The 27,894-nt window shown below is 39.7% G+C and overlaps 2 protein-coding genes across 2 annotated transcripts in view; one reads left to right on the top strand and one right to left on the bottom strand.

The window, feature by feature from the left end:
• The window catches only part of CATSPERE (catsper channel auxiliary subunit epsilon), a 136,136-nt gene extending 115,901 nt beyond the window's left edge, over positions 1-20,235 (bottom strand). Inside the window, exons 1-4 of the mRNA XM_029933340.1 lie at positions 19,899-20,235; positions 19,391-19,404; positions 17,986-18,614; positions 17,116-17,230 (exon numbers count right to left, since the gene is read on the bottom strand). Of these exons, the coding sequence (XP_029789200.1) occupies positions 17,116-17,230; positions 17,986-18,614; positions 19,391-19,404; positions 19,899-20,235 (1,095 nt within the window). The remainder of the gene's footprint in view (positions 1-17,115; positions 17,231-17,985; positions 18,615-19,390; positions 19,405-19,898) is intronic.
• Positions 20,197-27,894, top strand: part of ADSS2 (adenylosuccinate synthase 2) — a 32,639-nt gene continuing 24,941 nt past the window's right edge. The window contains exon 1 of the mRNA XM_029934849.1: positions 20,197-20,499. Coding sequence (XP_029790709.1) covers positions 20,317-20,499 — 183 coding nt within the window. The 5' untranslated portion in view covers positions 20,197-20,316. The remainder of the gene's footprint in view (positions 20,500-27,894) is intronic.

Raw genomic sequence — 27,894 nt, 5'->3', positions numbered from 1 at the left:
TGATACTACCCAAAGCAATCCACACACTCAATGCGATCCCAATCAAAACTGCACCGGCATTCCTCTCAGAGCTAGAACAAACTATCCTAAAATTTGTGTGGAACCACGAAAGACCTTTAATAACCCCATTAATGTTGAAAAAGAAAACCAAAGCTGGAGGCATCACAATCCCAGGCTTTAATCTCTACTACAAAGCTGTCATCATCAAGACAGTATGGTATTGGCACAAAAACAGACATAGATCAGTGGAATAGAAGAGAGAACTCAGAAATGGACCCTCAAATGTATGGCCAACTCATCTTTGACAAAGCAGGAAGAGTATCCAATGGAAAAAGACACTCTCTTTAGCTAATGGTGCTGGGAGAATTGGACAACGACATGCAGAAGAATCAAACTAAACCACTTTCTTACACCATACACAAAAATAAATTCAAAATGGATAAAAGACCTAACTATGAGACAGGAAATCATCAGAATCCCATAGGAGAAAACAGGTAGCAACCTCTTTGACCTTGAGCATGGCAATTTCTTACTTGACATGTCTCTGGAGGCAAGGGAAATAAAAGCAAACATGAACTATTGGGACCTTATCACAATAAAAAGCTTCTGCACAGCAATGGCATGAAAAGATGTTAAACATCCTCATCATCAGGGAAATACAAATCAAAAGCACAGCGAGACAACACCTCACATCAGTCAGAGTGGCCAAAATTAACAACTCAGGAAATGAGGATGCTAGAAAGGAGAACCTTTTGCATTATTGGTGGGAATGGGATCTGGTCCAGCCAGTCTGGAAAACAGTATGGAGGTTCCTCAAAAAATTAAGAAATAGATTGCACTACTAGAATTTGTTTAAAGGATACAGGAGTGCTGATTTGAAGGGGCACATGCACCCCAATGTTTATAGCAGCACCATCAACAATAACCAAATATGGAAAAAGCCCAAATGTTCATCAACTGATAAATGGATAAAAAATGGAATACTACTGGATGATGAGAAAGAATAAAATCCTGCCATTTGCAACAACATGGTTGGAACTAGAGGGTATTATGCTAAGTGAAATTAGTCAGAGAAAGATATATGATTTCACTCATATGTGGAATTTGAAAAACTCAACAGATGAACATAAGGGGAAGGGAAGGCAAAATAAGATAAACATAAAGGGAGGCAAATCATAAGAGATTCTTAAATACAGAGAACAAACGGAGGGTTGCCAGAGTGGTGGGGAGGGGGTGGGTTAAATGGGTGATGGGCATTAAGGAGGGTACTTTTCAGGATGAGCACAGGGTGTCATATGTAAAAGATGAATCACTGGGTTTTAGTCCTGAAGCAAAGACTACAGTGTATGTTAACTAACTTGAAAATAAATTAATAAAAGAACCCCACAAGATTCTTATTTTACTTCAAACAAAACAAAACAAAACAAAACAAAACAAAACCAAACCAGGGCACCTGGGTGGCTCAGTTGGTTGAGGGGCCAACTTTGGATTAGGTCATGATCTCGTGGTTTGTGAGTTACAGCCCTGCATTGGGCTCTCTGCTATCAGCACAGAGCCTGCTTGGGATTCTCTGTCCCCCTTTCTCTCTGCTCCTCCACTGCTCTCTTTCCCCCTCCCTCCCTCTCTCTCTCTCTCTCAAAAATAAACATATAAAATAGTAATAATAGGGGCACCTGGGTGACTCAGTCAGTTAAGCATCTGACGTTGGTTCAGGTCAGGATCTCACAGCTTGTGGATTCAAACCCCACATCATGCTCTGTGCTGACAGCTCAGAGCCTGGAGCCTGCTTCAGATTCTGTGTCTCCCTCTCTCTCTGCCCTTCCCCGCTCACATTCTGTCCCTCTTGATCAAAAATAAACATTAAAAATTTTTAATAAAATAGAATAAAATAAAAATAATAACCTCTCAAGTGTCTGGCAGGTGACTGTACTCCAGTGGATTATAAGGATAAAGAAAATGGATGAGACAAAATCCTTCACTTAACAACAAGGCATGGTGAATTCTGAGGTCCTACTATTCACGTATCACTGTTACTATCACTTTCATCAGTCATATTTTCCTTCTTTCTTTTTTCCTGTTTTCACGTTCTTTTATTTATAAGTGCTTTCTCTCCTCTTTTGAAGGATATGGATCCACTTCCTAATATTATCAGTCTTAGTCTCAACTTTGGTCTCTTCTTGAGCCAGCGTTGGGACCCAGTTTCACCTTTAGAGTAACAGCTTTATAATATGTACACATTTCATGTATATATATATATATATATATATATATATATATATATATATATATATATGAAGAGTATATCAGTGTCTTTGGTTGTAAAATGGGGATTATAATACCAGCTACCTCATAAGTTTGAAATGATAGGATCAATGACAGTGTATAAGAAGAAAAGAGAGAAAAAAATTACCATAACATAATCCTGAAATATATAAAGCAAAAAAATGTTTAGTTCAGTTGACACACAATGTTACATTAGTTTCCGGTATACAACATAGTGATTCCACAATTTTTTATTATGCTCTGTTCACCACAAGTGTAGCTACCATTTGTCTCATAAGAGACAATGATTACAATATCATTGACAAATTCCTCATGCTGTGTCTTTTACTCTTTTGAGTTATTCATTTCATAACTAGAAGCCTGTATCTCCCACTCCCCTTTACTCATTGTGCCCAACCTGTCACCCTCTCCTCTGGTAACCCTCAGTTTATTCTCTGTATTTATAGGTCTGACTCTGCTTTTTGTTTCTTCTTTGTTGTTGCTGTTGTTGTTTCTTAAGATTCCACATATGACTGAAATCATAGGACTTATTTCTCAGTCTGACCTATTTCACTTTAACACACCTTCTAGGCCCACCCATGTTGTTTCAAATGGCATGATTTCATCCTTTTGTATGACTGTGTAATATTCCAGTATATATGTGTGTTTCTTATCCATTCATCTATTGATAAGTAATCTTCCTTGTCCATTGATCCAGTCACAGATACTTAGGCTGCTTCTGTATCTTAGCTGTTGTAAATAATGCTGCAGTAAATATAGAGAGGCATACATCTTTTTGAATTAGTGTTTTTGTTTTCTTTGGGCAAATACCCAGTAGTAGAATTATTGGATCATATGGTATTTCTGTTTTTAATTTATTAAAATCTCTCCACACTCTTGCCCACATGGCTGCACCAGTTTGCATTCCCACCATCAGTGCACAAGGAATCCTATTTCTCCACATTCTCATCAACCCTTGTTGTTCGCTGTGTTTTGAATTTAGCCATTCTGACAGGTGTGAGGTGATATCTCATTGTGGTTTTGATTTGCATTTCCCTGATGATGAGTGATGTTGAACATCTTTTCACATCTCTCTTGGCCATCTGTAGTAGGTCCTTGGGAAAAAGTCAATTCAGGTCATCTGCCCATTTTAAAATTGGACTCTGTGTGTGTGTATGTGTGTGTGTGTGTGTGTGTGTGTGTTGAGTTGTATAAGCTCTTTATATGTTTTAGATATTAACCCCTTATCAGATATATCATTTGCAAATATCCTCTCTCATTCAGTAGGTTGTCTTTTTGTTTTGTAATGGTTTTCTGTGCATTGCAAAAGCCTTTTATTCTGATGTAGTTCCCATAGTTTATGTTTGCTTTTGTTTTCCTTGCCTTAGGAGACATATCTAGAAAAATGTTGCTACAGCTGACATCAGAGACATTATTGCCTATGATCACTTCTAGAATTTTTATGAGCTTATGTTTGTGTATGGTATAAGAAAGTGGTCCCATTTTATTCTTTTGCACATTGCTGCCCAGTTTTCCCAGCACCATGTGTTGAAGATACTGTCTTTTCCCCATTGTATAATCTTGCCTTCTTTGTCAGAGATGAATTGGTTTATTCCTGAGCTTTCTATTCTGCTCCATTGATATTTTTGTCTGTTTTTGTGCCAGTACCATACTGTTTTGATTACTACATCTTTGTAGTGTAGCTTGAAGCCTGGGATTGTGATACCTCTAGTTTTGTTCTTTCTCAATGTTGCTTTGGCTACTTGAGTCTTTTGTGGTTCCATACAAATTTTAGTATTATTTATTCTAATTCTGTAAAAAATGGTGTTGGTATTTTGATAGGGATTGCCTTGAACTATATAAAGCAAAAATTTGATAGAATTACTAGGAAAAATTTAAAAGTCACAAATACAGTGGTAGATTTTTGATACACTTTTCTCAAACTACAGATAAATCTGAAAAAGACACACACACACACACACACACACACACACACACAATTCCTAAAGTTTACCAGTACAAAGTATATTCTTTCCAGTCTTACACAGAGCATTTATCACGTTTATCAAAATTGGCCATATTTACAAAATTAGTCTTAGCCAATCTCAAAAATTATCATCTCACATACTATGTCTTTGATATTAATGAAATAGAATTAGAATGTCTCATACATTTAGACAGAGAAAATCTTATGAAATGTGCAATTTTTAAAATAGAAAACCCAAACTTTACTTCTGAATGATTCATGGAGTAAAGGAGAAATCACAAAGGAAATGACAAAATATTTATAAATAAACAATGAAAGAATTCAATGTTACCAAAATGTAGTATTTAGTATAAATAACTCCTAAAATGAAATTTATAGCTTCAATATATACAAAAGAAATAAGGTAGTTTGAAAGTGAATAAACTTGGTTTTCAGTATAAGATGCTAATAAAATAACAGAGAACCCCCAAAAAAGTAAAAGAAAGCCTATAAAAAAGAGGAAAAAAGAAGAGTTTAAAAAAGAAAACAAATTGGGGAGGGTTAGTAGTGATGTAGTTTTTCAATCTACTCAAATTTCCTCATAAGCAGAGAAAGAACAATTAGAATAGTACTAATAAAACAAAACAAAACAACACTGGACAATGTCAATAATAAAACTTGGTGACAAGGTATCCCTTAAAATCCCAGAATATAAGTGGGCTAGAACAAACCAGCTAAAACAACCAGAGTCACATGATATGAGCATAAGGAAGCAAAAGAAAGCAAATATGGTAGACCTTAGAAAGGAAGAGCACCTAAATCAGTGATAGATAGGTCTTCAGTGGAAACCATAGCAGGACATTTGGAGGATAGCAACTCTAACCAGAAGGGTTGTTGCACTTTTCCATTTCTAAGTAAGTCCAGGAAGTCCATGATAATATCTGAAAGAGCAGAAACTAGGACCCAGGAACACCTAAACCAAGGACCCAAAGATACCTTCTAGGACAAGGATCTGTAATAAAAAATACAGGGAAAAGAATCCCAATAAAGTTGGAAAAGGACAATAAAGACAAAGGAAAGAGAAACTACAGATAAATGAGAGCGAGAAACAGAATCTGGAGATCTCAGAAAGTATTAGCCTTAATTTTTGGATAGTTTACAAAACAACCGAAGAGGTAATTCTACAGCCATGAAGTTAGAAAAGTTATTTTGACCCATCCTCCTTAAAGATCTGGAAAATTAATTTCACATAAAAAAAGCAACAGAAAAAGGATCACAGTCTAATTCCACATAGTTATCACAAGAAAAGGAAAATATGAAGAGAATAACTACAAGAACATACACCATGAATAAATGAAGGCTATAACTTAATATGAGGGTTAGTTTTATGTATCAGCTCGGCTAGATTATAGTACACAGTTATTTATTCTAACCTAGGTTGTCTGTGAAGATATTTTATAGATGTGGCTTACATTTCCAATCAGTTGATTTAACTAAAAGAGAATATCTTTAATATGTGGATGGGGTCTTTTCCATCAATAGGAAACCTTCAGAAAAAATGGAGGTTTCCTGGAGAAGAAATTCTGCTTCATCACTGCAGCCTTAACTCTTGCCTGAATTTCTAGCTTGCTGGCCTGACCTAAAGATTTCAGAGTTGCAAGTTCCCATGATCACAGTGGTTGATTTCCTAAAATAAATCTCTTAATATAAATATGCAAACATTCTAAAATGGTTCTGTTTCTCTATGAGAACACTGGCTGATACATCTACTATTTCGAAAGGAGGCAAAATAAATAAGGAAGTGATAGAAGTTACGAAAGAACAATATAAGTCAGAATTGGAAATTCATAAATAAGCTAGAACTCAGGAAAAATATAGAAATAAAAGAAAAAGTCATTTCATAAAGAGACCAAATTAGAAAAAAACACAACTGAAAAAAAGAAAAAGAAAAACACAACTCTGAATAAGCAGTAGATAGGGCCTTGAGATAAATTGCTTTTTAAGAATAAAAGAGATAAAAAGTAATTCAAGAGTAAGTGACAAATATAAAAGACAGGCAAAAAAAAAAAAATCCAAAGTATATATAGTTGGGAGACCCTGAAGAAGAAAACCAAAATGTTTAGAACAGAACAAAAACATCAATGCTGACTATAAGTCAAGACTAATATGTGAAATAAAATAACTTCAGAAAATATATTAAAAAGGGACAGCTCGGGGCACTTGGGTGGCTCAGTTGGTTAAGCCTCTGACTTTGGCTCAGGTCATGATCTCACATTCGTGGGTTCGAGCCCTGCATCGGGCTCTGTGCTGACAGCTCAGAGCCTGGAGCCTGCTTCTGATTTTGTGTCTCCCTCTCTCTCTGCCCCTCCTGACTCATGCTCTGTTTCTCTCTCTCAAAAATAAATAAAACATTAAAAAAAAAGGGACAGCTCATATCTACAAAAAATAATTAAGAATAATTAAAAAAGTAAAAACAACCAGGACTTATATTAATAAAAAGCACTGGGCTTAAAAAGAAACAGTTTGGGGATCCTAACCAAAACAACAAGAATAACTAAAACAACAAAAACACACATGTTATTCATAAAGGAAAGAAAATCATATTTCCACCAGACCGTTTGGAAGCAACAATTTATGTCAGAGACAATAAAGTAACATATGTAAAAGGAAATAAAACAGAAGTCAATACTTTTTATATCCAGAAACACTAATACCTTTCAGATATCAAATCCATAAATAAGCCCTTATGACCATAAAATAATTCAGGAAATATTACTCTTTGAGCCCTTCCTGAAGAATCTGCTAGAAGAAGAGCTTTAGACCATCAAAATGCCTGCAGAGACATCAGCGTAAAGACTGAGGCTAAGTATTACATAAGATTTTTTGTGTGGAACCATGTCTGCATGGTGGGTGTTAGAAAAAGGATATAGTTGCTAATTACTGTAGTCTGACAGTGCATCACAACAGGAGTGGTGGGGGGATTATCGTTAGCAGGTAATGGTGGTCACGTAAGTTCAACTCTCTCCACCCATTTCCAAAAAGACACACAGATCAACAGATAAAACCCAGAAAAGTCTACATTACAGCATAGCAAGAAGACAAAGCACACTACAAAGGTTGACAAACCTTTAAGTAGAAAAATCAACTATCTTTAGCAGAATTGTCACTCAAGCTCCTATCATAATACTTCATAGAGTGAGGAGGCTTCCGAAACACTGGAGGGAAAAAACAGCAAACAGAAGGTTAAGACTAAATTCAGATCACCCACAGAGAGAGAAAGCACTCCCTAGGTGCAAAAATATAATAGAGAAAAACATCCTAGAAGATCAGAGCACCCTCAGGACAGGAATTAAAAGCATGTGAGACTCACGGTGGGACCCTCAGAAAGGTGTCACCTCAGCAGAGAAGATACAGGAAAGGGAAGCATCCTTTGGTGAGTGAGTGGTGAAGGGAAGAAGAATCAAGAGGGGAAATTTTGGATAAGGTAAGTCAAAAAACCAAACCAAACCAAACCACCATGGAGATGCAACACTCCCAATAAAAAGCCATCAGTTAAGGAAACTGCACTTTGCTACAACGAGAGAAGTTAAGTTCATCTAGGAATCCTTCAAACCAACTTAAGCTGCCAAAGTGCCCATAAAATTCAAATATATAATCAGACTTTATCTATAAAAAGCCACTCTAAGAGAATAGAAAATAAAAACAAAAACATTTCAGTTAGTAAAATTCCCTTCAAAACACCAAACAAAAATCAGAAAACAGCAAACTGATATTCAACTGAATTAAATATCTTCAAACAAGCATTTGATGATAAAAGAAAGAAAAATCTGGAGTTATAAATTCATTAAGTAGGCAAATCACTTTGTTGTACTCCTGAAACAAATATAACATTTATACTGGAATTGAGATAAAGTAAATTCATAAGCTAGGAATGAAACATAAAGAGTTGACATGAAATAGATGATGAAAAGGGAAATGAAGATTAAATTAAAAGTTACTGGTGGGAAATTATGTGTGAATAAAAACTGAACAAAAGGCCGTGAAGAAAGGTAGAAAAACAATCAAGAGAATGTAAGTGAAATAAATAAAGAAGAAAAAAGCAGGCTCTGTCAGCGTGAAGAGATATGTGGGGCTTGAACCCATGAACCATGACATCATGACCTGAGCCAAAACCAAGAGTCAAATACTCAACCAACTGAGCCATCCATGTGCCCTTCAATTGCTGCAGCTTTGTAAAGTTTTAAAGTCAGGAACTGTGAGTCTTTCAACATTGCTCTTTTCAAAAATGTTTTATGTATTCTTTTTTCTTGAACTTCCATGTCAATTTCCATATGAAATTACTAAACTCACTTAGTACTTTAAAAAAAATTTAGTGGATTCATTAGGGCTTTTTATATTAATCATATCATCTGCAAATAAAAGTAATTATTTTCCTTTCCAATGTGGATGTCTTTATTTCATTTTCTTGTCTCATTACCTTGGCTACGGTCTTTTTTTTTTTTTTAAAGAGTCTTAGGGTTGCTTTTTTAAAAAAATTACTGTTCACTTATTTTTGAAGGGGAGAGAGAGACAGAGTGTGAGCACAGAGCCTGCTTGGGATTCTCTGTCTCCCTCTCTCTACCCTTCCCCTGCGTGCTTGCTCTCTCTCTCTCAAAATAAGTAAGTAAACTTTAAAAAATATTATAGAGAGAGGGATGCCTACATAGCTCAGTTGGTTGGGTGTCCAACTTTGGCTCAGGTCATGATCTCACAGTTCATGAGTTTGAGTCCCAAATGTGCTCACTTCTGTCAGTGCAGAGCCCGCTTTGGATCTTCTACCACCCTCTTTCTCTGCCCCTCCCCTGCTTGTGCTCTCTCTTAAAAATAACATTAAAAAAACAACACAGAGATTGATGAAACAGAATAGTGAGCCCACAAATAAACCCATGCATATATGCTCAATTAATTTGCAACAAAGGAGACAGGAATAGACAGTGGGAAAAGGACAGTCTTTTTAATAAAGGGTGTTGATAACCATATGCAAAAAATGAAAGCAGACCACTGTTTTATACCATATACAAAAATTAACTCAAAATGGATTAAAGACCTGAATAAAAGACTTAAAACCATAAAACTCTGAGAAGAAAACACAGGCAGTAAGTTCTTTGATTCTGGTCTTGGAGATGACTTTTTTTTTTTTTAAACAAAGGCAACAACGACAAAAATAAACAAACAGGACTACAACAGACTACAAAAATTTTTCACAGCAGAGGAAATAATCAATAAAATGAAAAGGCAATGTACCAAATAGGTGAAAATATCTATAAATCAGCTATCTCATAAGGGGTTAACATCCAAAATATATTTTAAAAAACTCATACAAGCTACAACATAAAATTGGATATAGCAAACAATTTGATTTAAAAATGGGCAGAGGATTTAGATGGACATTTTTCCAAAGAAGATCTACAGATTGCCAACAGCAACATGAAAAAGTACTCAATATCACTAGTCATCAGGGAAATGTAAATTAAATCTACAGTGAACTCACTCCACACCAGTTAGAATGCATATTGTCAGAAGTGAGAGAGGAGAAATAACAACTGACACCACAGAATACGAAGGACTATAAGAGAATACTATGAAAAGTTATATGCCAAGAAACCTGGAAGAAATGGATAAATTTAAATAATCTTCCAAAGCTAAACAAGGAAGAAGTAGAAAACCTGAGAAGACCAATTACAAGTAACAAATTGAATTGGTAATCAAAAAACTAGCACAAAATAAAAATCCAGGATCAGATGTATTCATAGATTAACTCTACCAGACATTTAGAGAAAATTTAATACCCATTTCCCTCAAACTATTCCCAAAAATTGGAGGAGGAAAGCTTCTAAATATATTCCATAAGTCCAAACATTACCCTGATATCAAAAACAGACAATGACACCACAACAAAACAAAACAAAAAACTACAGGCCAACAGGCCTGATGAACACAGATGCAAAATCCTCAGCAAAATATTAGCAAACTGCATAAAACAGTAAATTAAAAGATCACTTACCATGATCAGATGGGATTTATTCCTGGGATGCAAGGATGGTTCACTATCTGTAAGTCAATCAATATCATAAATGACTTCAAGAAAATGAGGGAGAAAACTATATGATCATCTCAGTATATGCAGAAAAAGCATTTGACAAGATTCATGACAAAAATTTTCAACAAAATGGGGTTAGAGGCAACACACCTCAATATAATCAAGGCCAAATAGGAAAACCCACAGCTAACATCATACTCAATGGTGAAAAATGGAAAGCTTTTCCTTTAAAAACAGGAACAAGACAAGGATGTCTGCTCTCATCACTTTTATTCAACATAGTGCTCAAAGTCCTAGCACAGCAATGAGACAAGAAAAAGAAAAAGATGCATGTATATTGGTAAAGAAGGGAAAAAAAGTTAAACTGTCACTATTTGCAGACCATGTGATACTTTATATAGAAAATCCTAGAGACTCCACTAAAAAATTACTAGAAGGAATAAACCAATTCAGTAAAGTTACAGAATACAAACTTAATATACATAACTCTGTGCTATTTGCTAACAATAAAATACTAACAATAAAGACAAAGAAAGAGAAATTTGAAAAACATCATTTTCAATTGCATTAAAAAAAATAAAATACCTAGGAATAAACTTAACAAAAGAGGTGAAAGACTTGTACTCTGAAAACTATGAAAACTGATGAAAGAATTAAAAGTGACAGAAACAAATGGAAAGATATTTAATTATCATGGATTAGAAGAATTAATATTGTCAAAATGTCCATATTATCCAAAGCAATCTGCAGATTCAGTACAATCGCTATTAAAACACCAATAGCATTTTTCACAAAACTAGAACAAATAATATTAAAACGTGTATGGGCTACAGAAGACCCTGAAGAGCCAAAGCAATCCTGAGAAAGAAGAATAATATGAGGTATGGTGGTACTTATGCTATTCTGTTAACTGTATTTTGGCTGATTTGTAGTTTCTCTGTGTTTCCTTCTCTCTTTCTTTGTGTTTTGTTGACTTTCTATTGTGGCATAGTCAGACTCCTTCTTCCCTATCTTTTGTGTATCTACTATTGGTTTTTTTGTTTTGTGGTTACCATGAGGCTTACACACAAAATCTTTTAACAGTGTATTTTAGGGGCGCCTGGGTGGCTCAGTCGGTTAAGCATCCAGCTTCAGCTCAGGTCATGATCTCACGGTTGTGGGTTCAAGCCCTGCGTCAGGCTCTGTGCTGACAGCTAGCTCAGAGCCTGGAGCCTATTTCGGATTCTGTATCTCCCTCTCTCTCTGACCCTCCCCAGCTCATGCTCTGTCTCTGTCTCTCAAAAATAAATTAAAAACATTTGAAAAAAAAATTTTAACAGTGTATTTTAAGTAAGTTGATCACAATCTAAAGTGCTTCATTTTTACTAACCCCTTGCACGTTGTTTTTGATGCCATAGTTTACATTTTTATCTTGTACATCTCTTAATTATATTTTTAGTACTCTTATCTTTTAGCCTTCACACTAGCATATACTTTTACTATATATTTACCTTTCCAGTGAGATTTATTCTTTCATATTTTATTACTAATTAGCACCTTTTTTCCTCCAGCATAAAAAGTCACTTTCACATTTCTTGTAAGGCTAATTTGTGATAATGAATTCCTTTAGCTTTTGCTTATCTGTAAATCTATTTCTCCTTCAATTCAGTATGACAACTTTGCTACACAGAGTATTCTTGTAGGGAAGGTTTTTTTTTTTTTTTCCCTTTCAGAACTTTGAATATATTGTGCCATTCCCTTTTGACCTCCAATGTTGTTTTTGTCTTTTTACAATTTTTTTCTTTTTTTTAAAATAGCTTATTACCAAATTGGTTTCCATATATCACCCAGTGCTCTTCCCCATAACTGTCCCTCTCCATGACCACCTCCCCCTTGCCCTTCCCCTTCCCCCCCCTTCAGCCCTCAGTTTGTTCTCAGCATTCAAAAGTCTCTCATGATTTGCCTCACTCTCTCTCCCCAACTCTTTCCCCCTTTCCCCTTCCCATGGTCCTGTTAGATTTTTCCTGTTAGACCTATGAGTGAAAACATATAGTAGGCTGTCCTTCTCTGCCTGACTTATTTCGCTTAGCATGACACCCTTGAGGTCCATCCACTTTGCTAGAAATGGCCAGATTTCATTCTTTCTCATTGTCCTGTAGTATTCCACTGTATATATACACCACATCTTCTTGACCCATTCATCAGTTGATGGACATTTAGGCTCTTTCCATGATTTGGCTATCGTTGAAAGTACTGCTATGAACATTGGGGTACATGTGCCCCTATGCATCAGCACCTCTGTATCTTTTGGGTAGATCCCCAGCAGTGCTATTGCTGGGTCATAGTGGAGTTCTACTGATAGTTTTTTGAGGAACCTCCACACTGTTTTCCAGAGTGGCTGCACCAGTTTACATTGCCACCAACAGTGTAGGAGGATGCCTGTTTCTCCACATCCTCACCAGCATCTATAGTCTCTTGATTTGTTTATTTAAGCCACTCTGACCAGTGTGAGGTGGTATCTCAGTGTGGTTTTGATTTGTATTTCCCTGATGATGAGTGATGCTGAGCATCGTTTCATGTGCCTATTGGCCATTTGAATGTCCTCTTTGGAGAAGTGTCTATTCAAGTCTTCTGCCCATTTCTTCACTGGATTATTTGTTTTTTGGGTATGGAGTTTGGGGAGTTCCTTGTAACTTTTGGATACTAGCCCTTTATCCGATATGCCATTTGCCACTATCTTTTCCCATTCTGTCAGTTGCCTATTAGTTTTTTGTTTGTTTGTTTCCTTTGCAGTGCAGAAGCTTTTTATCTTGATGAGGTCCCATTAGTTCATTTTTGTTCTTGATTCCCTTGCCTTTGGGGATGTGTCAAGTAGGAAACTGCTGTGATTGGTGACCTGCAATGTTTCTGCTTAAAAATCTACTGATAGCCTAATGGGGTTTCCCTTGTATATAACAAAAGTGGTTTTTCTCTTGTGTTTAACTTTCAATATTTACATTATAATATTTCTTTGATGGGGTCTCTTTGGATTCATCCTATTTGGAACTCTCTGGGCTCCCTGGATCTGGATGTCTGTTCCCCTTCCCAAGTTAGGGAAGTTTCAGTCATTATTTTTTTAAAAAAATTTCAGCCCCTTTCTCTCTTCTCCTTTTGGGTCCCTATAATGTGAACATTCATCCACTTGATGTTATTCTGTACATCCTTTAAGATATCTTTAATTTTTCCCCACTCTTCTTTCTTTTTATTGCTCTGTTTGGGTGAATTCCACTGCTCTGTTTTCAGGTTCACATATGTTTTTTCTTCTGCCTTGTCTAGTCTTCTACTGAACCCTGTGGTGTACCTTTCCATTCAATAACTGTATCCTTCAGCTCTGTTAGTTCTCTTTGGTATATTCTTTTATTTTTTATCTCTTGGCTGAAGTTTTGTGTTCATCCATTCTTCTCCTGAGTTCAAAGAGCATCTTTATGAATATCACTTTGAACTCTTTATCAGGCAAATTACTTATCTCCAATTCAATAAGGTTCTCCCCCCCCACTCTCCCTCCCCCCTGAGATTTTATCTTATTCTCTTGTTTGGAACATATTCCTCTATTTCTTCTATTTTCTTGACTCTCTTGTGTTTGTTTCTATGCATTAGATAAAATAACTACCTCTTCTAGTCTTGATGAAGTGGCCTTGTGTAAAAGATGAATCTTATCATTTAACCTTGCCCTACATTTTGGTTGTCCTTCAAAACTTTGTGATTGTCTAAGAAGCCTACTTTACTTTTAATAACTCCCAGTAGTTAAGATGTTCCAAGTCCTGTCATTTTCCCAAAGGGAAGATCTCAGTCAACACCTAGATTCATGTTGACTGGAAGCCAGACACTCAAGCAGTAGCTTTTAAAGTATACAAATATATAGTCCTATGGCATTATAAGTTTAACCTTCCCTGGCCACCAGGGCCAGGAAATCTGAAGGTGTCCCCTGGGTTAAAAAACTAGGCTCTAGACAAATGCATCAGCTCCTTTCTGGGAAATACTGGCAAGCTGTAGTGAGACAGAGGGAAAATAGAGTGATGGACTCCAACTCAGAGCACTTCATAAGTTCCTGGGCGTGTGTTAAGCCTGAATCCTGCCCCTTAGGCCAAAGCTCCCAGAAAAGCAAATAGGTAGAGAGAAATTGTTTTAAAATGCTTTCCATTAAGAAGATTTACGAAATGCTTAATCCCTCAAGTGTCTTCTGCACACTTATTAATTTCTTTCTCTGAATATCACTTGCAAGGGAGCTGCTCTATCACTGGTGTTAGCATCTACTCTCTTGCATTTTGTCTACCTTCTTTGTGGAGACTCAAACTCTGCCTCCCAATTGGTGTTTCTATAAGGACATAATACCACAATTTTGGTTACCAATTGTCAATTAAAGATGATACATTTCTGTCACCACCCTAAAAATGATAAAGAAACAGTAGAGATCAAGAAAGGAGATTTTTAGGGGGTGCCTGGCTGCCTCAGTTGGTGGAGCATGTGACTCTTAATTTTGGGGTTATGAGTTTAAGCCCTATGCTGGGTGTAGAGATTACAGAGGAAAAACAAGAGATTTTTAAAATGGCTAATAAAATGGTCAATAATAGAGCAAAGCAGTTCAAGTAACAAAGATGAAATAAATGATAATAAAGAAATTAGCTACAAATAACAATTTATGTAGTAAGTACAGATTTGATAAGAAATGGATAGCAATTGATTTAAAAACAAATGACAGTTCATATAGATTCCTTTTGCCTGATTTTGAGTAATGTGAATACAATTATATATATTTTTATATACATATATAAACATAGGTAGAATATAAGTATAAACTGATACAATTACTTTATAAAAATCTTTTGCATCACGCACTAAAGCTGAACACATGCATATTCCTCAGGACTTACCAATTTCACTCTTAGTTTTATACCCAGCAGAAATACATATATATGTTAATCAGAAGATAGGCATAAAAATGTTAATAGTAGCCCTAATGGTAGCAGACTAAAAATGGAAACCTTCCAGTTGCTTATCTAGAATAAAATGATGCCTATATTATGGCATGTTAATTCAAGGGAAGAGTAGACAGCATTAAAACTAAATTGCAGTGACATTAAACAAACTAATTGTTTTTCTACTATTTTTCTGTATTTTTCTGTATATAGATGTTGACAAAAACAGTAAGTAGTTTAACTGATGGTGGTTCATTTCATGGAGAAAGTAATGTGAATGCATATTTATTATATACAAGTGGACTCCAGATCGATTTCTGACCTATATTTGAAAAGTCCAGACATAAAGCATGTAAAAGAAAAAATAGGATAAATATATTTGTAACTCCAGGTAGGAGAAGATTTTTCTTAAGTAAGACTCCAGGGGCACCTGGGTGGCTTAGTTGGTTAAGTACCCAACTTTGGCTCAGGTCATGATCTCACAGTTTGTGAGTTCAAGTCTCATGTTGGGCTCTGTGCTGACGGCTTAGAGTCTGCAGCCTGTCTCAGATTCTATGCCTCCCTTTCTCTGCACCTCCTCTGCTCATGTTCTGTTTCTCTCTCAAAAATAAATAAATATTTTTAAAAAAGACTCCAAAAAATGTAGAAAGTACAAGGTCAAAAAGTGTGTGTGTGAAGGAGGGGGAGTGGTATGGTTCAACAAAAATCGGCTTTTTTGTTGTTGTTGTTTTAAATAAACTATCCATGGACAAAGTTAATGGTTAGATGAGTAGATGAGAAACAAGACAATGATATCTCAGACATTTTTCAAGTAGGCTTCACTCTCCGTGCAAAGCCCAACGTAGGGCTTGAACTCACAACTCTCAGATCAAGACCTCAGTTGAGATCAAGAGTTGGACACTTAACCAACTGAGTCATCCAGGTGCCCTGATAACTGAAACATTTAAAACCAATATTCAACTAATGTAGAGAGTGGCATGTATACAGTACTCTGTAAATCAAGAAGAAAAGGGCATAAAATTAAATGGAAAATGGGCAAAAGGTTATGACCAGGCAATTCAAAAGAGGAGCCTGTGGAAATATGTAAGAGATGCTCAAAATCACTCGCCATCAGAGAATTGAAAATAACAGTGATAATCTAGTAGCACATACTCATGACATTGGTGAAAAGAGAAAATTCAGTAATACCAGACTTTGGTGAAGATGTGCACTAGGTGAGAGTAGAAATTGTGATTGCCATTTAAGAACAATCTTGCAGAATTTAATTAAATTAGGCATCTGCTTTCCGTATGTCTCGGCAAGCATAACTGAAAAATTTTTGCACAGATCTGTAAAAGGACACGTAGAAGGGTGTTCCTCACAGTATTGTCTGTGGCTATAGAAAGCCTTGTGTCCATCATTAGGAGGAATATATAAATCAAATCAAACAGACACACACTAGTAAGCAGGCAGCATTCGGAAGAAATGAAGTAGACAAAGTACTGAATAAAAAAAGTAATACAGAGAATGAAATCTGCAGCTTTGGGGACCATACATCGGTGTTTGTGTTTGTCTAGGCAGTTCCAATTCATACCTGCTGTCTCAGCATAAATATTAATAGCACTATCTTTCATGTTCAATAGTTTATACAATATATTGTGTAGCCAGCGTATTTGTGAATATTAAACCACAAAAAATCAAAATCACACTATTTATTTTTGCTACATACGTATTTAAGGACATTTGTTGAAAAGGGGATTTATATTAGGATGATAAATGAGACCAAAAAAATCAAATAAAAATGAATGCTACTTCAGTATACAACTGAGTATAAAATACTGCTCTTTGCAGTATAATAATTCTTGACTATAGTTTTAAAAAAATTAAACACTTACAGTACTTCTGGTACTAAAAATGTGGTAGCTTGGGCTGTTACTGGTATACCTGTGGAGGAAAAGGTCAAATATAAATACTAAAAGTAATTTCTTCTCCAAATAGGAACAGTGAACCCTGAATTAGACATTAGTGCATAGGGACGTTTTGTGTAGGACAGAAATGATATTCAACAAATGGAACTGGAAAATGGATCTGGATTCATAAGGAGAAAGAAATGACTGCAGTCCTACCTTAGATTAAAGAAAGCCAAGTCCATTGAGACAAGATATGTCAAAAACAAAACGTTAATGCTCTTAGAAAATTTAGGTAAATATCTCTTAGACCTGGAGGAAAGGAAGACTTAAGACATCTACCCTGAATTTTGCTTGCAACTTTGTCTTCACTAATTATCTCAATGAAATTTAGCATTCTCGCCAATTATGAATGTAGACCAGGGGGTGGCAAACCATGCCTTACAGGTCCAATTCCACCTGTTTGTTTTTAAAATAAAAATTCATTGGCACACAGCCACACCCACCGGTGTGCGTGAATCCCTAAGATAGCAGAGTTGACTGCATCACCTGGAAAGCCCAAAATATTTACTATCTGGCCCTTTACAGAAATGTTTGATGACCTCTGGGGTACAACATCAAGTTTATAAACACCGAGCATTCACAGGCCTCCTTAGTAACATCCCCTATACTTGTTTTGATTCAGTGTTCGCCAGGCCTATGCTGGGCGCTAAGTATAACTTTGCGTTCAAGCCTCACGACCACCCCATTGAACAGGTTTTATTTTCTTCACCTTATAGAGGGGAAAAAATGGACGCTTACAAAGTCCCAGAACCATCAACCACCTCGTCATCCTAGGGGAGTGCCCTCGCTCTCTGCCTCGACTCCCCGGTGGCGACTGCTGGGTTCTCATTTGCTCCACTGGTCTCCGGGCGGAACAAGAGCTCAGCAGGAGGAAACGAGTTTACGGACTCGCGGGGGCCCAGCTGTCCACTGGACAGCCACGCGGAGTCACCAAAACCCTGGTGGAGCAGAGCCCTAACGCCGCCCCCCATTCCCGCCTTGGTTCCTGGAAAACTGCTGGAAGCGGGCGACAGGGCCCGGGGCCGGAGCGGGAGCTGGGGCTCCAGACGCTGGTCCGCAGGGGCGGGTGGACCAGGACGCCGCGGCGCGGGGGCGCCCCCGTCCGGTGTCCCAGGGCGCCACAGGCGTCTCTCTACCTCCACAGGGCCGAGCCACAGCAGCTCAGCCACGACAACAGCACCGCCACTCCCTGGGCAGACATGGCGCCGGGGTGGCGTCCGCCCAACGGCCGGCGCCGCGCCTGCCCTGGCTTCGCGCTCTCCCTGGGAGCGCCCGCCGACCCACGGAGGAGGTGCGGCCGGCCGGCGCCACAGGGCGGGGTCGGACGCCGCCCGCGAGGGCCAGCGCGTGTGCGCATGCGTGTCAGCGCGCGCCGCTACCTGCGCTTTCCTTGAGCTTGGTGGTTGGAGGAGGAAACGTAAAACCTGACCGGAGGAAAGGCAGAACCCATACTTTTGGGGAGTGAAGTAGCAAAACCACTGCGGGGAAATCTCAGGTGGCTGAACGAAGGTGAAACTTTTAAGTTACTGCATCTTTTAGCCCAAGTCATCGTTGTGACTGTATATAAGTATTGCAATGGCAAATACCTGTCTGGCAGTGCTTTCCAGGATCCAGCACTCCGTTAGTGGTTTTTAAGTTCGACAGAAAGGAACAGTGATGCGAACTCATTGAGAACCTTCTTTAGGCCCAACGTCACATCGTGCATTTGAGTACAAAGAAATATGACAGCTTTCAGGTTTACAAAGGGGTTTGTAATCTTGTGGTAAAGCTAAGATAAACACAATTGTCACAGTTTTCTGTTTATTTGTTGGTAGACCAAATAATCTGAATCCTTCAGTGCTGCAACTATCTTTACGCCTCCTTGCGTCCTCAGTGCCTCAGTACTCAGGTCCTCAATGTTTACCAACAACGAATCATTGAGTAAAACTAGTAGAATACTAAAATACACTCTAGGTACCATTAGAGAACGTGACTGTGTGTATAGTGTATATACGTAGTAGATATTGCATTTAATGCGACTCTATTCGCACTTTTTTCCGAAGCAACTTTATATCAGAATTAGATGTCATCGTTAATTTGTGTTGCAGTTGGAAGAGATTATATTAGCAGTCGATACAGTTTACTCCAAAAGCTAACCGCAAGTGAACCACGAAGAGTTGGAATAAACAAAAAGGGCCTGGGCTTTGGGCTCTCTTGGTACCACTTCAGCCCGCACTAGAGCAAGTTAACAGTTAAATCCTATAATATAAGAGAGAGTATTACTTACCTTACATGGTTGTGGGATTTAAAAGAGCTAAGTGCATCACAATATTTGGCACAAATGATACATCAGTATTTTCCTCCTCTCTGAGCCTCTGTTACTAATGTGTAAAATGAGAAGGGTTAGAACTTTACTTGATCTTTAGATTTTCAGTTCTAATGTCCTCTATGACTACTTGCCCTTTTTGATCCCTGACCCATCTCTCTTACTTCCATGCCTTTAGATTTCAGTTCTAGATCTATACATTTCAATTCTGTCCCATTTGTATATTGTAATTCCACCTTTTGAATTTCGCACACGCTATCTCGTCCCTTAATAAAAACGAGTCATTAAAAAACAATTTGAAGATGAACACTCGCAGACGGGGAAACACCATGGCCCCAGAAAAGGTCTCCTCTGCCCAGAGCGTTGCATGCCGGGAGTTGTAGTCCGACGCTCGAGCACGCACCTCCGCGCCTCTCCAGTTTGAATCGCGGGAGAAGGACGGGGTAGGCGGGGCGATGAGGCGATTCGCGCTCGAAGCCCCGCCCCCGTCCCCTTCCGCTAGCGAGCTCCCTCTGGGGTGGCGCGCCGGGCTGCGGAAGGGGCGTGGCCTCAGTCCCGGGTGGCGGCGGTTGCCGCCACCTGGGCCTCTTCCTGCAGGCGGTGCTGCTGCGGCCGGCCTTAGCGGGGCAGTTCTGGTCGCTCCCGTAGTGGGGCTGTGGCGGGGCGCGGGGCGGGGCCTGGCTGGAGAGGGGCGGCCCGGCGGGGGCGGGGCCGGCCTCTGGCTCGTTCTTCCTCCGCATGTGGCTGGCGGCCGCAGAGCGCTTCAGTTCGCGCACTCTTCGCCGCCCGCGCCTCCTTTGGGCTCTCGCGTCACCGGAGCCATGGCGTTCGCCGAGACCCACCCGGCGGCATCCTCCCTGCCCAACGGCAATTGCGGCCGCCCCGGGGCGCGGCCCGGGGGGAACCGGGTGACAGTGGTGCTGGGCGCGCAGTGGGGCGACGAAGGCAAAGGCAAGGTGGTGGATCTCCTGGCGCAGGACGCCGACATCGTGTGTCGCTGCCAGGTGAGGCGACCGGGCTCTGACGCGAAGCCGGGGCCCGGGAGCGCGGGCGCGGAACCCGGCTCCGTCGTCCAGAAGGTGTCACCTTGAGTTTCTCTCCTGCTCGGAGCTGCGGCGATGTGAAGAAATGGCGGGAGGTCAGAGACCCCTGACCCGAGGGGTTGGGGGGGCGCCTTTGAGAGCCGCTCGATGCCTCGCGAGCTGCGGTTTTCAATGTGGGAGGCAGTGCCCAGCCCCGGCTCTGGGGCCAGGGTGGGGACGGAATACGGTCCGAGTTTGAGGAGCTCCCGCGCGAGGCCTGCTCCCGACACCGGGCGGAGACCCCGCGCGGCCGCAGCCCCCTCCCCCCACCCCCCTCCCAGCCCTGGGGGACCGGGTGGGAATGGATGGTTCCGAAGCGCCCGAAAAGCCGCCTGCCGCTCCCCCACCTGCAGGCACCCAGCCTGCGGACCTCCCGTCCACTTTGTCGGCCGGGCACCGAGCACCCAGCCTGCGGGCTTTGCACAGTTAACGGCCCCGGGTGTTGACTCCGTACCTCGTGTATTCATATTAAGGGAGATTGTTTTTACTTGTCGGCCCCAAAGGAAAGAATCCCCGCTCCTTTACGAGCGAGGCAAGTAAATACGCCGACGTGAAACGTGGTATTTAGAAATATTTACATTGTTAACGCTCACACGGAAAGTGAACTTTCGGGAAAGGGAACTGTAATGTACTTCCTACCGGGAGACACGTGGTTTTCAGCGTAAGCTTCCTTCTGATTTGTCGGTTGCTTTGAAGCATCCTCTAGGCTACGCCTTTGTAAAGGCTCTTAGATAACTATGTTCCCAATTTCAAAATTCGAAGTAGTTGGGCAATAGCCACTTTCAAAACAAATTGTCATGTGTTTGAAATTAACTGCTGGTTACCTCGCAAGGAGGGCCCTTCCTCGGGAACGGTGTGGTGATGCCGTGCTGTGTATGTTAGAACAAGTTAGTAGGCCCAGTTAATGGAAAGCTTTCTACCTGAATGTCATTTTAGCAAGCAGAAACAAGTCTTCACGAGTACAGAAAAAGCTAAATGCAGATATTCTAATTTTTCGTGGTTTTTTTTGTTTTTTTGGTTTTTTTTTGCATGCAGAAACTCCCCCTGCCCGTTCCTTAGTTAAGATAGCCTTGCCTCTCAGTATTGCCATTCAGCACCACCCCTACCACTCCCCACCTTCCTATCGCACTTCCTCCATCCCTCTGGCGACCCGCTTGCTTACCTTACTTACTTACCTGCCTACTTTACTCCCAAGCAGGTGTCCTTGGAAGCCCTGCCCCACATTGCCTTAGGCGCTGCTCCAAAAGTCAGCTTTCACCTTGCTTTTGTCTTAAAATCAGATCTGGCCATGCTATAGGGAGACAAGTATGAGAATACCTGACTCTCTCACTAGGTAGAAAGGGAGAGAGTCTGGGCCTTTGTCCCCTTCCTTGTCATTTCTGTTGTCTTCCTTACTGGGGAAATAGTAATGCTTAGGCTGAGTAACATAATGGGGTTGTAAGAAGGTTCGGGGAATGCAATGATTAATAGCATTTATTCTAAAGGTTTTAATATTTCCTTGAAAAATCGTAGAATTGATTCGTAGACTGGAGAAGGTGTTTCTTTGTTTTTGTGAACGTTCTCTTGAAGAAGGTCATGGACCAGTCTCATCTGATGCCCCTGGAAAGCCTAGAAGTGACTGAGAAGGAGCCAAGTTTGGCCTTAAACTGTTAGCGGAATATAGAGGAGGAACATTTGAGCAGACCTGTTAGGCAGACTTGTTGCCTGTAAACTTCTGACTTACTGTCATCCTTATATAATTCTAAAGTCTTCGTGTCCTAGTGCCTTGTAAGAGCTCATCACTGGAAGGGGCTCTTACTAGTTTTGTTAGCGAGTAGATTTGAGCATCTCCCTTGTGGTTCTCCTTGGTAATTTTATATTATTTGGTCAGCCCTACTAAGCTGACTCCTACTTGATGAAGTCCTCCTGGATTATAAAACTGAAGAATATGGAATGTTGAAATTCTTAGTGAGTGTATATAGAGCGCTGGGAAAGTCAGCGATAGACATTTTTAGCTTAAAAATGCCTTGTTTAGCGATTTAAGTTTTGTGTATTACTGGAAATCTGTACTTCGTTAGAACTTAATGTGGCTTTTTGGTTCATATTCATGCCGTACACTCAGATTTTATACAGAAGTGGTGTACAGATAATGTGTTCATGATTTGACAGTGGAAACATAAAGGAATGTTTTCCCATTTAAAATAAAGTTTTTAAAAGAAAAACTGACATTGTATTGAACTATGTAAATATACCAAATGCCCTTTTGGAAAGAGTAGATGCAAAGCTAGTGGCATTTTCATCAGCACACTTAAGGCCTGTATTTCAGATACAGGATTTATACGTAGTTAGTTATAATTTGGTAAATTCTCTAGATTCACAAATAAATATGTAGGGCCTAACATCCAAGAACAGGCACTACTGATGTTTTAATTTTAAGTGGATGTCTTTTAAGGAAAAGCAGTTAAGTATAGGACCAACTCCAAGTGTATTTTATTTATCCAACAAGCACCTAAGGAGTATCTGCAGGGGATAAGGGGCGAACCACTTAGCAGCCCCAGAGTTACTAGGAAGCTGAAAAAGGCAGGGACTGTGGCCACAAGGAGCTTACAGTCTGCTGGGCAATGGCTACATAAGCAAGTACTGTCGGGTCGGTGTTGGAGAAGGATACTGGTCTGGGCTTTGCAAAGAGTTGAAGTATGGGTGCGGGTCCCATTCCGGCATCATAAAAGTAGCTTTGTTAGGAGGTCTGTTGCTGTCACCCTCCCCCAGCACCCCCATCCTCCAAAGTAAACTGCTATACTTTATTTTCTTTATTTTGTTGAGTAGAAACTACAGAGGTGTTTAGCGGTTGCAGTTTCTACCACTTGTTAAGCAAGGTTTATTTATTTTCTCCTAGAAAGCAAGCAAGGTGGTCTTGGTTAACTGTGAAGTTGCCTGTGATTGGGAGTAGTTAGGATAGTATTCCCTTTTTTTGTTTTTTCTACCTCCGGGTTTTAAAGTTAATATAAAGAAAAATATTAACTAAAATTAATTATGAAGGGAAGTGTATTCTGTCACTTGCTATATATAAAAGCTTGCCATGAAAGTAAATACAATGAAGAAAATGTTAATTCGTAGCTGGATGTTGACTTCAGCAGAAGGTTCTGAAACCAACTATTAGTAAGTTAAAAAAAAAAGTATAAATGACCTAACAGCAGCAAACTGAGACTTTTTCCTTGGAATAATCAGAAAAATTGAGAGATAATTTAAAAGAGATAACTAAGGTGTTTTTTTAATGCCTTGATTTTATACAGCTAAATTACCTCCCAAACCACTTCCCACAATTTTGAAGATGATAAAGAATTAGCATTTAAGGTAAACCGTTCTTCCAGACTTAAAATAATTGCCATTGCTGTGTTCCCTATCAGCTATTTTTATGTAGGTCATAGTATTTGCTAAGTACAGAGATGTGTACCAACGCGGGGTGCACTTGCTTGAATCTTGCTTTCTTGGATTACTGTGTTTTCCCTGTTAGAATATAAGTTTTCTCAAAAAGAGGACTTAGGCTTTTTTTTGTTGTTTTTTTACCATAGCACCAAGTACTCTGTGAGGCTGAGAGGAAGTAAATCCTCAACAAATATTTATTAGGTGTCTGGATCACGTGTAGAAATTTCTTTGAGACCAGTAGCTTAACCCTTTCCTGTAAATAATTTTAACATCTCCCTGGACAAGTTAATTGACTGATGGCATGAGTTTAAGGTGGAATCTCCAGTATTCATCGGATTAACATTTGTTACTCAGTATTTTAACTAGTACTTTTATATTGTGCCGCTGTGTTCAGTGGCATTAATTGTTCATATGAAAGTCTTAATGCCTGTGTTTGTTCGAAAGATAACTGATGTTTGTAATTTTTGGTGTCTATTTCCTCAGCATATTTCCATTGAATGCTGTGCCATTCTAGTAAATAGTTTTCATCTGCTGAGGGCAGTAGATCCGAAAATTTAGTTAACAAGGATGTCCCAGGTTTCCTATTTAAACCTATTATGTTGATACAGATAGAGATAATATATATATAATGATATTATATGTAATCGTACAGTAGGATGTAATACAATTTATTAATGTATAATCTCTACTTCTGAGGCATAAATTTTCAAGTCATGAGGTCATCTCTGTGATGCCTAATCAGTATTATTTTGTATTTTTAAGTTTGGTGGCAATGGGTGAGTTAAGTTGGGTAATTTCAAGCTTATCTCTAGGTCAGACTGTTGCCCAGGACAAATCCAAGTGAAATGGTAAATTGATATATAGTTACTAGCTTACTATACCTGGACACACATTTAGCTATTTTATCTTGTGGGGATTATGTCAGGTTTTGACACTAGAGAACAGTGTGGCTGACCTGCTCACCAGTAAGTGGGGGTTAGTGACCCTTTTAACCAGTGGAAGAAAGGAACACAGCTGAGAAACGTAAACAGAACACCCTTCCCAAGGTGAGTCTGGCTCCAACATGGGATGGTTCTTTGCATTGAACCAACTTTTAATTCTGTGTAATTCAAATTATTTAGAATTCTTTAAAAAATGGGATTTTTGCCTATATCAAGCTTTTTCTTTTTAATGTTTTATTTATTTTTGAGAACAAGAGAGACAGAGCACGAGCAGGGGAGGGGCACAGAGAGGTGGAGACACAGAATCTGAAGCAGGCTCCAAGCTCTGAGCTGTCAGCACAGAGCCGATGTGGGGCTCGAACTCACAGACTGCGAGATCATGACCTGAGCCGAAGTCGGATGCTTAACGGACTGGGCCACCCAGGTGCCCCTATATCAAGCTTTTTCAAACCTTTTTAAAGGAAGGGTTTTATTCATGAGAAATGTTTTTAACTTGAAATCTGCAGTTTAATTTCAGTTTTTAAAAAAATGTCTTTATTAGGTGAACTTTTCTCAAGGATTTACAAAAGCTGCATCACACATCATTGGTTTGTGCATTGTTAGGTTGCGTGTCGGGGGTTTCCATCCATGATCCTGGTTTAGTAAGTGTGTATATTAGAGTTTGGTGTCTAGAGTCTAAAAGTGTCTTGATTAGGAACCTAAGATCCCCCAAAGCTTTTCATCGTGAGTGTGACTTGTATCTGTGCATGAAACTGGAAGGTAACCATAATAACGTAAGGTAAAGAGAGTATCTTAAGGCTTTAAAAGAACTGAGCAGTGTGCTTGGATGTCTTTGTTAAAAAGAAATTCAGATACCCTCTATATGTTTTCTCTTCCTGTCCAGTGTGTCTGGTTGCTGTTGAATAGTTCAATTGATCCACTTGCTGGTAGTAACTTAACCTGTTCTCCTTTGAAATCATAAGCCAATTGCAATGATACGAATGTCTTCATAAAAGAATAGTCCTCCTCGTTTATAATTACTTCATTGCTGTGGATTGACATGTATTTTGGTTTTGGCGCAAAGTGAAATGTTTCGTGTGGCAAGACAGACATAGATCTAACACTCTACCAATAAACCAGCCCAGGTCATAAGCATGGTCTCTAAAGACAGAAGACTCTTGACAGGAAGTAGGTGCCCTTCGCTGCTTGCGGGAATAGCTGGGGGAGAATAGCTAGGGGTTACAGCAACTGAGGCCCGCCTGCTCTCTGTGGAGCCCCTAGCAGGAACTGCTGTGGACACACGTTCCCATTGAGCTCCCTGATTATGGTGCAGTGCTCCGGGATTCAGAGCCGAAGGCACAAAGCGAAGATGCACAGACCATGTCAGAGGCCTCAGTGGCCTGAGAAGAGCCTCCAGGCTTTTGCACTGAAGTGTCAGCTCTGGACTCTGGGGTGCCTGCTGTCCTGCAGACCCGGTTGTTCTAGGTTTATGACAGGGCAGGAGGCCCTTACTGTCCTCACCTCCGCGGTCACGGCAGGAACTCAGTTAGGGGGGTCATTTGGGGAAGAGGAAGACCTAATAGCGAACTCATTTAAGCAATCAGGAGTCACTTTTTATTTTAGTCAGTTTTCCAGACTATTATCATTTCATTCTCTTCCAAACTTTTTTTTTTTTTTAATGTTTGTTTTTGAGAGAGAGACAGTGCACAAGTGGCAGAGGGGCAGAGAGAGCGAGGGAGACACAGAATCCGAAGCAGGTTCCAGGATCCGAGCTGTAGCACAGAGCCCAACATGAGGCTCAAACCCACGGACTGCAAGATCATGACCTGAACCGAAGTCGACACTTAACCGACTGAGCCACCCAGGCACCCCAAAACTTTTTAAATCTCCCCTGGGCCTTTGGAGCTTCTTAAGTAGAAACTTCCACATATCACTATTTCCTGATACAGGCTTTTTATTCTAGAGTTGGGCTTGACAGCCTCTGGTTCTGAGGAGCCATGGAAAGGAAACTGTCTCCTTTCTTAGGCTTAAAACTGAATTGGTAAGTGTACAACTGAGAACAGTTACAAAATGACTAAATGCTGTTATTTCATCCTTGTGGTGTTTCAGAGTTTTGTTCCTGACAGCATAAATATTAACATTTGGAAGTTAATCATTTTTTATATTCAGTTAATCACTAGTGCAAGATAGGAACTTTAGATAGCCAGCTGTATGGACACTAAATTGCAATTAGTTAGTGTTGTGAATCATTTGGAGTCTCTTGTTTGCAAGCACTGGAGAGAGCCTATCGTAGGCAAAATGGGGATTTGTTTGAAGCAAAGGCCGGATGTCCAATCCTCAGAGTGGCCTCCGGTAAAAGCAGCTGCTGGGAACTCAGCAGCCCAAACAGGCAACTTTTTTTTTTCTTTTAAGGATGCTCCCTTAGGTGACCAGGTGACTGGTGTCCCTGAACTAATTGCCTTTCTCGATACTCAAAATCACATTCCCAGGAGGGGAGGATCTTGATTGGCTCAGGCTTGGTCAGACCAGGTTTCCCAGTTAGGAACAATTACTGTGGCCTGAGGGGATGATTACTATAATTTGCAAAATAAGGAGTTTGGGGGGGAGAGGCTAGGAAAGGGACTGAACATAAAAAAGGTCTAGCTGACACGGAGTTAATCTCACACAGGAAAATGCACAATGAGGAAATGCTGGTTCTTGATTATTCTTATTTGTGGGTTGTTTGCTAACAGTCTTAAATACCCTGTGGACCCACTGTTTTTCTAGAGGGGAGAAATTATGGAATTAAATGGGTTTTTACTGGGGCACGTGGGTGGCTTAGTTGGTTAAACATCCAACTTCTGCTCAGGTCATGATCTCACGGCTCCTGAGTTTGAGCCTCATGTTGTACTCCACTGTCAGCATAGAGTCCACTTGGGATCCTCTGTCTCTCTTTCTCCCCCTCCCTTGCTCTCTTTCTCTAAAAAAAATAAACATTTGAAAAAAATTATCT

Source organism: Suricata suricatta, chromosome 3, assembly GCF_006229205.1.
Source record: "Suricata suricatta isolate VVHF042 chromosome 3, meerkat_22Aug2017_6uvM2_HiC, whole genome shotgun sequence".
NCBI classification, from domain to species: domain Eukaryota; kingdom Metazoa; phylum Chordata; class Mammalia; order Carnivora; family Herpestidae; genus Suricata; species Suricata suricatta.
Note: the sequence above shows the minus strand (reverse complement) of the source record. Positions and strands in the feature narration are given on the sequence as shown.